The sequence below is a fragment of the Eptesicus fuscus genome, chromosome 3, assembly GCF_027574615.1.
Source record: "Eptesicus fuscus isolate TK198812 chromosome 3, DD_ASM_mEF_20220401, whole genome shotgun sequence".
In the NCBI taxonomy this organism is placed as follows: Eukaryota; Metazoa; Chordata; class Mammalia; order Chiroptera; family Vespertilionidae; genus Eptesicus; species Eptesicus fuscus.
Window position 1 is genome coordinate 75,750,662 of NC_072475.1, and position 13,576 is coordinate 75,764,237.

Sequence of the window (13,576 nt, forward strand, 5' to 3'; positions counted from 1 at the left end):
CTTGCCTGGTGATGTTGCTGGTCCAAGAACTACTGTGATACAAAAGGCTTGGAAATATTACATATTCTTTCAATGCAATATGTATAATATATCTTTACACATAATTCTCATTATAATTAAATAAAATAGCACAATTTGTCAATCTCATGTAATCCCAATTAGAGATCATTATCTGTATTTTTAGGGCTCTTCAGAAGAAGTTTGACCAATTGTCTCTCAGAGTACCCAGATTAGGAGTAACTTTATCATGGATAAAGGGCTTTAGCAGCGTGATTACAGCTATGAGCTCTAGAACCAGGGATCTAGGATTCCTTGTCTGTGGGCTTAAGGTAAGTAAGCCCCATTTGCTTAAGTTCTATCATCTCCTCCGTAAATATCAATATCTCTTATTTTTTATCTTATTTTTAAAATTTCATCAGATAATAGATGAAAACCATTTATTGAGAGCTTGACCCACAGTAAGCTCTAAATGTATTGTGTGTGTTCCAAGAGCCTTATCATCTCCAATGAACTGCTGCTATGACTAATAAAAGGACATGGCTTTCAGGGGCTGACTCACCTCTAATGCAAACCTTCAGCAAGTGTAATATCTGCATTTGAGCAAATATGAATATCATGATCCTTCTGACTACTGGGACACAAGAAATAATATCCTTTGTCCCTGTCTCAGAAAACTTGTGTCTTCTGTCAGCAGTAATGAATGTGTGGCAGCTAAATATTTAGCTTGTAAGTAGAGGAAAACCCAAAATGTTCCCATACTTTTAACAGTTTCTTTCTTTTAAAAATGTAATGTTTTAATATATTTTATTATATTAACATATATATATATATATATATATATATATAATAACATCGATTTTTAACAGAGAAGAGGGGAGAGGGATAGAGAGTTAGAAACATCGATCAGCTGCATTCTGCACACCTCCTACTGGGGATGTGCCCACAACCCAGGTACATCGCTTGGCCGGAATTGAACCTGGGACCTTCCAGTCTGAAGGCCAATGCTCTATCCACTGAGGAAAACCGGTTAGGGCAACAGTTTCTTTTCTTTTTCTTTTTTTAATCCTCACTTGAGGATATTTTTTTTCATTTTATTTTATTTTATTTTATTTTATTTTATTTTATTTTATTTTATTTTATTTTATTTTTAGAGAGATAGTGGAGTGGGAGAAAGAGAAGCATCAATCTGAGAGAGGCACATTGATTGATTGTCTCCAGCATACATGCTTACTGAGGCCCCGGATTGAGCCTACAATCAAGGTACATGCGCTAGAACCTGACCCTTCGGTCCGAGGACCAATGCTCCAACCACTGAGAAAAACCTGCCAGGGCGTAACAGTTTCTTTGAATGCTGGTTATCCTTTAGTTGTACCATAAAGTTAAATAGACTTAAAAGAAAAAATAACCCTCTATATGCCCTGGCGGATGTGTCTCAGTTTGTTGAATGTCATCCCATGTACCCAAAATGTGCTTGTTCAATTCACAGCCAAGGCAAGTGACTAGGTTGCAGGCTTGATTCCCAATGGGGGCATACAGGAGGCAGCCAATGAATTTTTCTCTCTCGAATCAATGTCTTTTTCTCTCCTTCTCTCTTAAATCAATAAAACACGTCTTTAAAAAGTAATTAAATAAATAAACTTCTATAATATGAAATTACAAACCACAAGTTACTTTTTATATGTACATATATATGAGTTTTTACATCCTTTAAATCCTAGGTAAGATTCTGTAAATATTTACCAAGTTTAATTTTTTAAAGATTTTTTTTGTACTTGTGTGACTAAAATATGGTCTATTTGTACATATGGTTTTGAGGTTAATATCCTGAAAATGGAGGTTACCAATGCAATTCAATCTGATTTCTTTTAAACTTCAATATCTGTAAAACTAAGGTTCTTACTATTTCACAAATATCTTCCTTTGCAGAGGAATGAACCCATTGCAGACTAATTTGGTTTGAATAATACATTTAGTTTTAAAATCAGTGCTGCTTTATTTGTGGATAATTTTCTTGTTACTAGTGTATTTTTCTCATTGGTGTTTAGGAATAGATTATTCCGATAATTTGTAAAATGCTAAATTTATGTATCTCAAATAAATCTGGTTTCAATATGGGGGGTTTTATGTTCAGTCTCAAGAGGTTAAAATTAAAGCAGTTAAGTTCAATGTTTGACAAACTATTTTAAGTAGTTAATCTTTTACTATGGGGAGGCAAATTAATATCTCTTTTACTCTATTACCCCTTATTTTGAAAAGCTTACATTTATCTCAAATATTTGTTATATTCTCTACTAGTGTCATTTGGGAGGTCAGAATTTGACCCATACTTAGGTGTCAAATTGGTAAATTGTCCTCACATTGTGTTTTGCAAATAAACAAAGCTTTTAGCAGGTCTGCTGTAAATCAAATATTTCATGATTTCCCCACATTTCACAGTAAATCTTGAGACTCAAGTCAAAAGCATAGCTTTTATTCCTTCTTCATTATATTTGACCCCTCTTTTGAAAATTATCTTAATTTTATTGATTACTTATTATAGGGAAATACTCAGTCCTTAATTTAATGTATTAAAAATTAATGGAGCTGAGGACAATAGCATTGATTAGCCACTAATGTGTACATAACATACTGGCCACCAAAGTGATTTTTTCTTGTGTAAATTCTTTTTTTTTAAATTTCTTTATTGATTAAGTGTAAATTCTTGACTTTAGATTCATTCTCAGCCAGGGGTGTGAAACCAGGAATACAAATTAATTCGTATCTGAGGTTCAAAACTTTCTCTTTTTCAAGCCTCAAAATTCATAGTTGAAAGTAGTGAGGCAAAACTCCATGCTGGTCAAAAAGAGTGGAAACTAATGTAGTAGCATTAGGGATTCAGAAATATTGACACCATTATTATGAGCATTTGTGAGCACAAAATTGACTTTATGCATTAGTCTAATAGTGTGTAGGTGTGATTTCAAGCACTGGAAAATGCTGCCAATGGTTAGGTGGGGTAAGAGTTCTTTACCCACAAAGGCAGGACCTACTGAAGGTAAAGAAGACTGAAGAAGGCTAAGTAATGGCCTGGTTCTAATGGAACTGCTAAGGTTTGGAAGTAAACACATATTGCTCTGAATGGAGGAGGCATATTCTGTGGTGGGTGGGATGTATAATGGAGCGACCATATAGAGTTCAAACCCTGTACAGAGCCCAGCAGTTTCCAGAAGAAATAGCATGGCGCCTAACAGAGGCCTGGTGAATGAGACCTTTGGGCTTAACAAGAACAGGATTCTTGACAAGGTCCAGAGGCTTCCTCTTTTCCAAGCCTCTGGGAAAATGATAAGGAAAAGAGTAGCAAAAGTGGCAATGGCTTGTTGTAAAAATATATGAGATTATTCCTAATAATGGGGGATATTCAATAAATGTTAGAACTGTAAGGAATTATGAGATGTTTTCAAATCCACACATATACACCAATATGCACCTCACTTATAATCATGTTTGTACATTAGTTAAGTAGTACTGCCCATAGGATATAAATAAGCAATACTATTTTTATGGGACAAGCATGGAGCTAAGCCTATTTTTCTCAGATATTGCTCAGAATCACCATTGGGGAGATTTAGTGATGCCATTACCCTAGACCAGTGGTCGGCAAACCGAGGTTCGCAAGCCACTTGCGGCTCTTTGGCTCCTTGAGTGTGGCTCTTCCACAAAAACCAGGACCTGGGCAAGTCTATTTTGAAGAAGTGGCATTAGAAGAAGTTTAAGTTTTAAAAAATTGGCTCTCAAAAGAAATTTCAATCATTGTACTGTTGATATTTGGCTCTGTTGACTAATGAGTTTGCCGACCACTGCCCTAGACACATAAAATAATTGCCTTTGCTTAATTCAAGTCGCCAATCCTCTAGTTTTGATATGGAGTAAATGATTCAAAGAAATTCAAGTTCATGGCACAGTTTCCATTGGATAAAAGGGATCACTGTGGTCCCTGGATGTGGCAGTCCTGCCGTCCTATGAATACTAGCTGGAGCCTGGAATGCACTGATGTCATGCACATGTCATGGAACACTGCTGAAGCCATAGCGATGACTTGCATCGTAACTGCCCTGGTGGTGTCCTAGGCACTGGTCAGAGCAGTGATTGCTGAGAGTAGAAGACTCTCAAGTGACTTGTTATTGATTGTAATTTGTTTATATTAATTGTGCTTGTTGTAATTTCATTCTTTATCATCATCAACTGACATTCTGAGAGTAGAGTTTGGGGGAGAAAGGTGCCTGATTTGAGTGCCTCTTTACAGAGTTGAACCATGAAGCATAAAGAAAAGAAGAAACATCTAGAAAGTGAGTATTTCATCAAAACTGCAAGGATTTGAAGAGGTATGTGTTAAGCACATCCTTGGGGAATAGGATAATCAGGTACTGTTTTCTAAAGAAAGAGAATCCTAGTTGTAATGAGGAAGGGAGGGAAAGAGAGATAGGTGGGGAGAGAGTGACAGAGGGATAGGAAGGAAGGAAAAGGAGGAGAGATGAAGGCAGGGATGGGGAGTGGGAGAGAGATGGAGACACAGAGAAAGTGATAGGAGGGGGAGGGTGAAGGAGAAGGAGAATAAGGGAGAGAAAGGAGGAGAGGGGAGGGAAGGGGAAAGAACTATGAACACTTAAAACTGGTAGTGTAGGGATTAGAGTATAATTTCAGAAAGAATTTATTTAACCAGAGGTAAAGATGAATTATTTTGTTAGGCTATGAAGATGTAAATGCTGGGCTTCTATATGAAATGTAAGAAAAAAATGGGACGCGCACACACACACACACACACACACACACACCTTTTAACAATGATGGTTTAATTAAGGAGATATTTTGGCTCTTTCTGGAAAAATGGAAATCTAAAATAGTTTGGTTACTATGGAGATTGAAAGTAAACAAGTAACCACTATGAGGAAGAACCTTGCTCAGTGGTGGGAAGAGGACAGAATGGAGCCAACCCCAAAGTTCCAATGGTAGCTCACATTCCTAAAGAGGACTGATATTGCCTTTTAAAAACATATATTTTATTAATTTTTTACAGAGAGGAAGGGAGAGGGATAGAGAGTTAGAAACATCGATGAAAGAGAAACATTCATCAGCTGCCTCCTACACACTTCCCACTGGGTATGTGCCTGCAACCAAGGTACATGCCCTTGACCTGAATCGAACCTGGGACCTTTGAGTCCGCAGGTGGATGTTCTATCCACTGAGCCAAACCGGTTAGGGCAAGGACTGATATTACTAACTTGTTTGGGATTTCTGCAAACTCCAATGAATCTTTGGAAAAGGCTGTATTCATTTCACTTTCAAAAAACAATAGTTCATATTATATATGTTATTGAACATAAACTATGAGACATGGAAAAATACAATCAAACCTGTTCACATATAAACACATACAAAACATTACACACATATAGAACATAAATAATCCAGGGGAAAAATAGATAAGAACCTGACATAATTGCCCACTAATTATGTACCAGGTCCATTTATTTATTTATTTTTTTTGCCTCTCAAAAACACATATCTCTACTTCATTAGAATAGATTAGTATTCAGTGACTAATAAAGGGATCTATTTCTTGCTTATATGACAAATTGGCATATATATGCAGGTCACTAGGTCAAGTCTCTTCCATGAGGTAATTCATTGGTCTGAGCTGATATAAACTTTGTTATCATTAACATGCAGCTTTCAAAAAGAACCCCAAGATATCAACATCCCAGTAAATTAGGAAAAAGAAGAGCATGGTGGAAGGGGCTTATGTTTCCATCCCCCCTCCACCAGGCTTCCCCCACTTCCCCTTCACACTCACTCCACCTTCTCTCTGGCCACCATAACACTGTTATAGTTTTCCATAGGCTTCTAAATTTTCCATGCTCCATTTTGTCTGTACCATAGAAATTTCCCTGACTCTTAGCACACTAGATGAGTATACATGTTTTTAATTTTTATGTAAGCAGAAGGGCACAATATATGCTTTGATTCTGGTTTCTTTCTCTCATCATTATATTTGTATAATTTATTCATGTTGCATGTGACTTTAGTTTGTTCATTCTATGTATACCATTGCATGATATAATTTCTTTATTGATCATACTTTTCTAAGCATTTGGTTGCTTTCAGTCTGAATTACTTGAAAAATTGATGTTCTGGGAATTATATTACACTAGAGGCCCAGTGCATGATTGAATCATGCACATGTAGGGTCCCCTTCACGCTTTTGCTTTCGATCATGGGGGAGCTGGGTGCCTGTCCGCTGGTGCACCAGGCCTTTCAGAAGCCTCTGGCCCAGTGGAGGCTTCTGAAAGGCCTGGTGCCTGAGCGGATAGGCACCCAGATCCCACCCTTTTGCTTTCGATCATGGGGAAGCTGGGTGCCTGTCTGCTGGTGCACCTGGACTTTCAGAAGGCTCCGTCCCGCCAGCAAGGTTTGCAAGCCACTTGCGGCTCTTTGGCTCCTTGAGTGTGGCTCTTCCACAAAAACCAGGACCTGGGCAAGTCTATTTTGAAGAAGAGGCATTAGAAGAAGTTTAAGTTTTAAAAAATTGGCTCTCAAAAGAGCAGACAGGCACCCAGCTCCCCCGCTTTTGATGGTCCCTGGTGGGACGTGAGCTCGCTGCCCCAGAGGCCCCTTCTGTGCCGCAGAACAGCCATGGCGCAGACGCTGAGCTCGAACCGCCTGTGGCAACGCGAGCTCAGCGTCCTGCCAGCCCAATCGGCCACCCCAGCCACCCCGAGTCCCGCCCCCCCACGCCTCCTGGTCAATCGCAGGCATAGCGAAGGTACGGTCAATTTGCATATTTGTCTACTATTAGGTAGAATGTGCTTTTCAATGAGGACATTTTTGTTTGGTGAATATTTAACAGTTAGACAGCTAGTGCTTAGCTTGCATATTCTATTGTAGCCCCTTTCAGAGCTCAATTTTTCACCATTTGCTTTCTAAGACAATCTCATGTTACTGCACACCTAATATGCACACGCATCTCTCTGCCATCTTTTTCAAAGCACAGGTGTTTTTTCTCTAATACAACTTGATTTTCACATCTTCATGTTCTTTAATTATTTCCTCACATTACACAAATACATTCATTCCACTACCTTTAAAGGAAATATTCTCAGTAATAACATTCCATTACTAAACTATGTCATATGTAAAACACACACAAATCTATCAGTATTGGAAAAGCAATGTACACACATAAATATGTGCTTACATAACACACAGAAACGCAAGACACATATCATCCACAGTCACACAAAATTTATCCCATATTCAGATTTTCAAACAAGAAATTAGTCATACATTATTTAATCTTAATCCAATTTTAACCAAGAAATTATGAATTTAAACACCGAACACATTACATTCCCTTTAGAATACTGCTAAAATGTGAATAATATATTTACCAGAAACATTCATAAGAGATGAATATTCTTGAAACAGTTAAATAATGAGAATTAAGTTTTGTTAACAATGAAACAGGAACAGTGACATGAGAACAATGAACACTTCATTAATTAAAAATGATCTTTTTACATCTCTCTATATATGTACTTCAATATGGATATCAATATAAATAGATAGACATGCAGAATGTTTCGTAAAACTTGCACCACATATTCCCTAATGGTACAATTTTTTCATGAGAAAATTGAGTTGATATCCACATTTTAGTTGATGCGTACTGTCTTACAGGCATACTTCTAAGTATATGATAATCCATACACATCAACAGAAATATCATATACAATGTACCCAATCCCAGTTACATCCACCAAACACAGTTTTAATAAGTGTTTATTTAGAGTTTAGAGTAAACGGAATTTCAAGTGGGAAAGCCATCTTAATTTGTATGATAACCATTATCATGTGTGGTAATAATGCCTGATGTGTAATGTCCACTCAACATGTAGTTTTTCAATTAACACAGAACCTCCAAAATGCCTCATCTCAATTTGCTTTTTTTACTCCATTGCCCAGGACCTTGTCGCACTCAAGATGTGCCAAAGCCTCAGTCATTTATGCCTCCCTGGCTGCAGTCAGGCAGCAGCAGAAAATTCATCTACCTCTGAATATTTCACCTGTGTCTCTTCATTATCCAATCTTTCTCACCATGTTGAGGATGATAAGGAATATACAAAGGCAGGATCTGAGCTTGGTCAAGAGATGTAGTTCAGCTGCTCAATCCAGTCTCTACTGATTTCACTTTTCCATCAAATACAAGAAAGGGGCCGAAACTGGTTTGGCTCAGTGGATAGAGCATCGGTCTGCGGACTGAAAGGTCCCAGGTTCGATTCCAGTCAAGGACATGTACATTGGTTGCGGGCACATCCCTAGTAGCGGGTGTGCAGGAGGCAGCTGGTCGATATTTCTCTTTCATTGATGTTTCTAGCTCTCTGTCCCTCTCCTTTCCTCATTGTAAAAAAGCAATGAAATATATATATTTATATATATATATATATATATATATATATATATATATATATATATAAACAGGAAAGGGATTCAGGGCAGACAGACTAGTACTAAGGCTTCTGCAGAGGGACAAGAAGGGAGTGTGCCTTCAAGCACAGGGCAAGATCGCTCAGCACACATTTCCAACATAACAGCACTGGGACAGCTGTGGCTGAGGTAGTAGACAGTGCTGATATGTGTTTACAAATTTACTCAGAACCTGCCCCTCAGGTTTTGCAGGCTGGCCACTCTCCCCAGGGGTGAGGGTCCCCACTGTGGGGGCATAGCCAGAATGGATGAGGGACTGAGGGCTTTTTTTAAACTGGCCACACCCCCTTCAGGGTGGGAGTCCCTGCTGGGGTATCTGGCCAGTTTGGGTGAGGGCTGATGGCTGTTTACAGGCTGGCCACATACCCTAGCAGGGACTCTTACTCCACAGGGGCATGGACAGCCTGTGTAAGGGCCTGAGGGCCATTTTCAGCCTGGCCACAACCCCTTCATGGTGTGTGACCCCATTGGGGTGCCTGGCCAGCCTGGGTGAGAGGATTAAGACTGATTTCAGTCTTGCCACACCCCCTTCAGGGTGGGGTGTCTCCAACAGGGTACCTGGCCAGCCTGGGTGAGGGGCTGATGGCTATTTGAAGGCTGGCCAAGCCCACAAGTGACACAGGCTCCCAACACGTTCTTTTTTTTTCCCCAACCACTTTTTCAGTAGCAGCCAGGGCAGGCTGGAAGCCTGGTTCACCCCCTGGGACACAAGGTCTGAGCCACTCCTTGAGTAGAGGCCAGGGCAGGCAGGAAGCTTAGCTTCCTCCATAGCCAGGGACAACCCAAGCCTCCTGCTCACTCCAGGTCTATGGCCACCACAATCTTTATTGGGTTAATTTGCATACTAGCTAAATATTGGCTGGTGGGTATAGCAGAGGGAAAGTCAATTTGCATGTGTCTCTTTTATTAGTGTAGATGACTGGGGAATAGGAACCATAAAACAGGAACAGTGATTTTTTGAATAAATTAACTATTCATAGTTAATTTATATAAATGATCTTTTTATATATCTCGATATATGTACCTCAACATATATATCAGTATAAATAAATATACATGCAGAAGGATTCATAAAATTTGCACCACATTTTCCCTAACGGTACAATTTTTCGTGAGAAAATTGAGTTGATATCCACATTTTATTTCATGCATATTATCTATCAGGCATACTTCTAAGTATATGAAAATCCATACACATCAACAGAAATATTACATACAATGATTGCTTTTTCAATTAAGACAGCAATCCTCATCTTAATGTGATTTTATTCCATTGCCCAGGAACTTGCAGCATTCAACAGGATGCGCCTCAACCTCAGTCATTCATGGAGGCCCCAGGCTGCATTCAGGCAGCAGGAGAAAATGCATCTGCCTCTGAATATTTCACCAGTGTCTCCTCACCTTCAAAGCGTCCCCGTTATGATGAGGATGGTAAGGAATATACAAAGGCGGGATCTGAACTTAGTGAAGTGATTCAGCTCAGCTGCTCAGAGCAGTCTCTACTGATATCAATTTCACATCAAAAACAGGAATGGGATTCAGGGCAGACAGACTAGTACTAAGGCTTCTGCAGGGGGACAAATAGGGAGTGTGCCTTCAACACAGCACACATTTCCAACATAACAGCACGGGGACAGCTGTGGCTGAGGTAGTGGACAGTGCTGATATGTGTTTATAAATTTACTCAGAACCTGCCCCTCAGGTGAGCACAAAAGGATATCCTCTTCTCAGACACACACATCTGTACTCCTTCATACCAGGTAGCTTCCCATTTCTCCTTTTAACTTTTTCTCTCAAATACACAGGCCATCATTCCACACCTGTCTTCCCGTTCTCTTTTAGCATTAACTAGATTCACTTTTACCTTGATTCATTCATATTCCCCTAATTTAAGACCAAATCTATAAATAATTTACATGCAATCACACAGATAATCTGTTTTAAAATCCTCATTCTAGGCCAAACATTTAAAAACTCATATGCCCTAAAGGAAATGAACTTTGATCTATTGTCTTTCTAATTCATAAGCCACTTCAGCCACCATGTCTTTCATCATTCCCTTTTACCAATATAGAAAATATTCATGGGATATATCCCAGAATATTCATACAACTCCACAAAAACATACATACAATGCTATATCCTCATAATTATACCACATAAATTCCTCAAATAAAGCAACCACACACATTGTTACACCATGTAAACACCTCAAGTGAGGCATACCATACACAGAATTCTGAAATATCACAAATTGACGTGTTTCACTAAAAAAGCTCCCATATTGCATGGTCATCTAACCTTCCACAGCCCTCGCACACACATTCTAGTTTTCTAATGTTTGAAACTTTCTTTCCTAGGATCCCATCAATTACAACAAAATTTTCCCTATCTTGGGAAACTTAACATGTCTGTGTCACTGACAACATGGAAACGGAAGATCATGGAGTGGACCATAGGAGGTTTGTATGATGATGCCAGTTAGTGGTGCATGTAATTTCAATTATTTTTTCATTGTATGAATGTAATATAATGGTGAGAAATACCTTCAAGGAAAATTGATAACTCTAATGTAATTGTATGTCCAGGTAGAAAGAAGACAGCAGTCTCTGTTCCATTTAAAAATAATATTTTTTATAAACCCACTCACCCATGACATATATTGACACAACGCATATTTCTGAGTATTTTTATTTTCATGGGAACCATTTTACACTTTCCATGAAGAGAGGGCTGTGTGTGTTCACTGAACATGTCACATAGCAGACTCTTATTGTTTGTTTAATGGACAGATAAATACACAGATAACAATCATGGTCCACATCTGTATTATTTTTATTAATTGCTCAGCAAAGTTGAATTAAAGAGAAGATACTTTACAGATCAGACACAGGGAAGGGGCCCTAACTCAAGGCATGAAAGCATGCAAGGCCTCTTCTTCAGACAATGTATCCTCCATCTCTTCTAAAGACAGGCTAACTGGTGCTGGTAAGGAAGGAATATTGAATAGTACACAAAGTTGGTGGGGATGTAGAGAGAACCCAGAGTTGAGCTGAGTTGTTCTGCCCATTAGTCAACACACGACTGCTCAGTGCAAAAACTCAAACACTTCTGCATCATCTTCAATGTGATCAGAAGAGGAAGTAATGTATTCCAAGGGAAAACATTAAAAAGGACTAGGACATGTGCAAGGAGATCAGTGGAGAATAGTGTTCTATTTGAGGAAATAGTAGGAGAGGACTTAAATGGATGAGAGTTTTATCAGAGAAAAATCTAAGAGTATGTTTCTATGAGTCAGACAAGGGCATGTTATGTTACAGTGAACCTGTGAAGCACTAATAATGTAACACAGGCCAAAAGTGGTAGGATCCTCAAGATCTTAATTTGAGCAACAGTACAGACATATGCAATTAAAGACCCCATCGCATCCATATCCTTTCATAGCCAATGTTTACATTCACAGACATCACAATCAGGCAGACCCATTTGCATTCATTCTCCCCATCATTCATTTCCTTACAGTCTTCCACAGGCTTCTAAATTTTCCATGATCCATTTTGTCTGTACCATAGATATTTCCCTGACTCTTAACACACTGGATGAGTATCCATGATTTTAATTTTTATGAAAGCAGAAGGGCACAATATATGCTTGTGTTTGGTTTCTTTCTCTCATCATTATATTTGTATAATATATTCATGTTGCATGTGACTTTAGTTTGTTCATTCTATGTATACTATTGCATGAATATAATTTCTTTATTGATCATACTTTTTTATCATTTGGTTACTTTCAGTCTGAATTACTTCAGAAGGTGATGTTCTGGGCAATATATTACATGCATTTTCAATAAGGATGTTTCTGTTTGGTGAATATTTAACAGTTAGACTGCAACTCCTTAGCTTGCATATTCTATCTTAGCCCCTTTCAGAACTCAATTTTTCACCATTTGCTTTCTAAGATAATCTCATACTACTGCACTCCTAATTTGCACAGTCTTCTCTGCACTCTCTGCCATCTTTTCAAAGCCCAGGATGCTTTCACTTACACAACTTGGTTTTCATATCCTCACATTTTTTACTTATTTCCTCACATTTAGCAAGTAAAATAATTCTACTAGGTTCAAAGTTATATTCTCAGTAATAACATTGCATGTGCAAACAACATAGTATGTAAAACACACACACAAATCTATCAGTATAGGAAAAGCAATGTACACACATAAATATGTGCTTACCTAACACAGATACAAAGTACACATACTATCTACAGTCACACAAAACTTATTCCATATTCAGATTTGAAGACAAATCAATCACACATTATTTAATCTTAATCCAGATTTAACCAACAAATTATGAACTTAATCACCAAACACATTACATTCACTGTATCATACTGCTAAAATGTGAATAGTACATTTACCAGAAACATTCATAAGAGATGATGATAATCTTAAACAGTTATATAAAGAATATTGAGAATTATTAACAACTAGTGGACACTTGCACGAAATTCGTGCATGGCAGGGGGTATCCCTCAGCCTGGTCTGGACCTCCTCCAATCTGTGACCCCTCAAAGGATGTCCTACTGCCAGTTTACAGAGATCGGGCCTAAACTGGCAGTCGAACATCCCTCTCCCAATCTGGGACTGCTAGCTCCTAACCGCTCACGAGCCTGCCTGCCTGATTGCCCATAACCACTCTCCCTGCCAGCCTGCTTTCCTACACATTCCCTTCACACTGGCCTGTTCACAACAAACTGCCCCCTCATCCTGATCACCCACAACTGACCCACACTGATGGCCTACTCACCCCCAAATAGCCCCCCTCGCTGGAGTGATCCCTCACAATGGTCCCCAAACAGCCTGATCTCCCACAACTGCTGTCCCATCCTGGACGGATCACCCACAACTCCCCTTTCCTTTTGGCCTCTAACCACCTCTCCCTTGGCCCTGCCAACATGGTTTTCTCCAGAAGAATGTCCAGAACATCTCCTGAAAGGTCTCCCAGTCTAATTAGCATATTATCATTTTATTAGTATAGATAGAGGCCTG

General features: G+C 38.8%; 1 protein-coding gene across 1 annotated transcript in view; it reads left to right on the top strand.

Moving 5' to 3' along the window:
* Positions 1-4,291: 4,291 nt before the first annotated feature.
* The window catches only part of LOC129147488 (protein FAM170A-like), a 31,887-nt gene continuing 22,602 nt past the window's right edge, over positions 4,292-13,576 (top strand). Inside the window, exons 1-3 of the mRNA XM_054709872.1 lie at positions 4,292-4,325; positions 9,802-9,951; positions 10,881-10,982. Coding sequence (XP_054565847.1) covers positions 4,292-4,325; positions 9,802-9,951; positions 10,881-10,982 — 286 coding nt within the window. The remainder of the gene's footprint in view (positions 4,326-9,801; positions 9,952-10,880; positions 10,983-13,576) is intronic.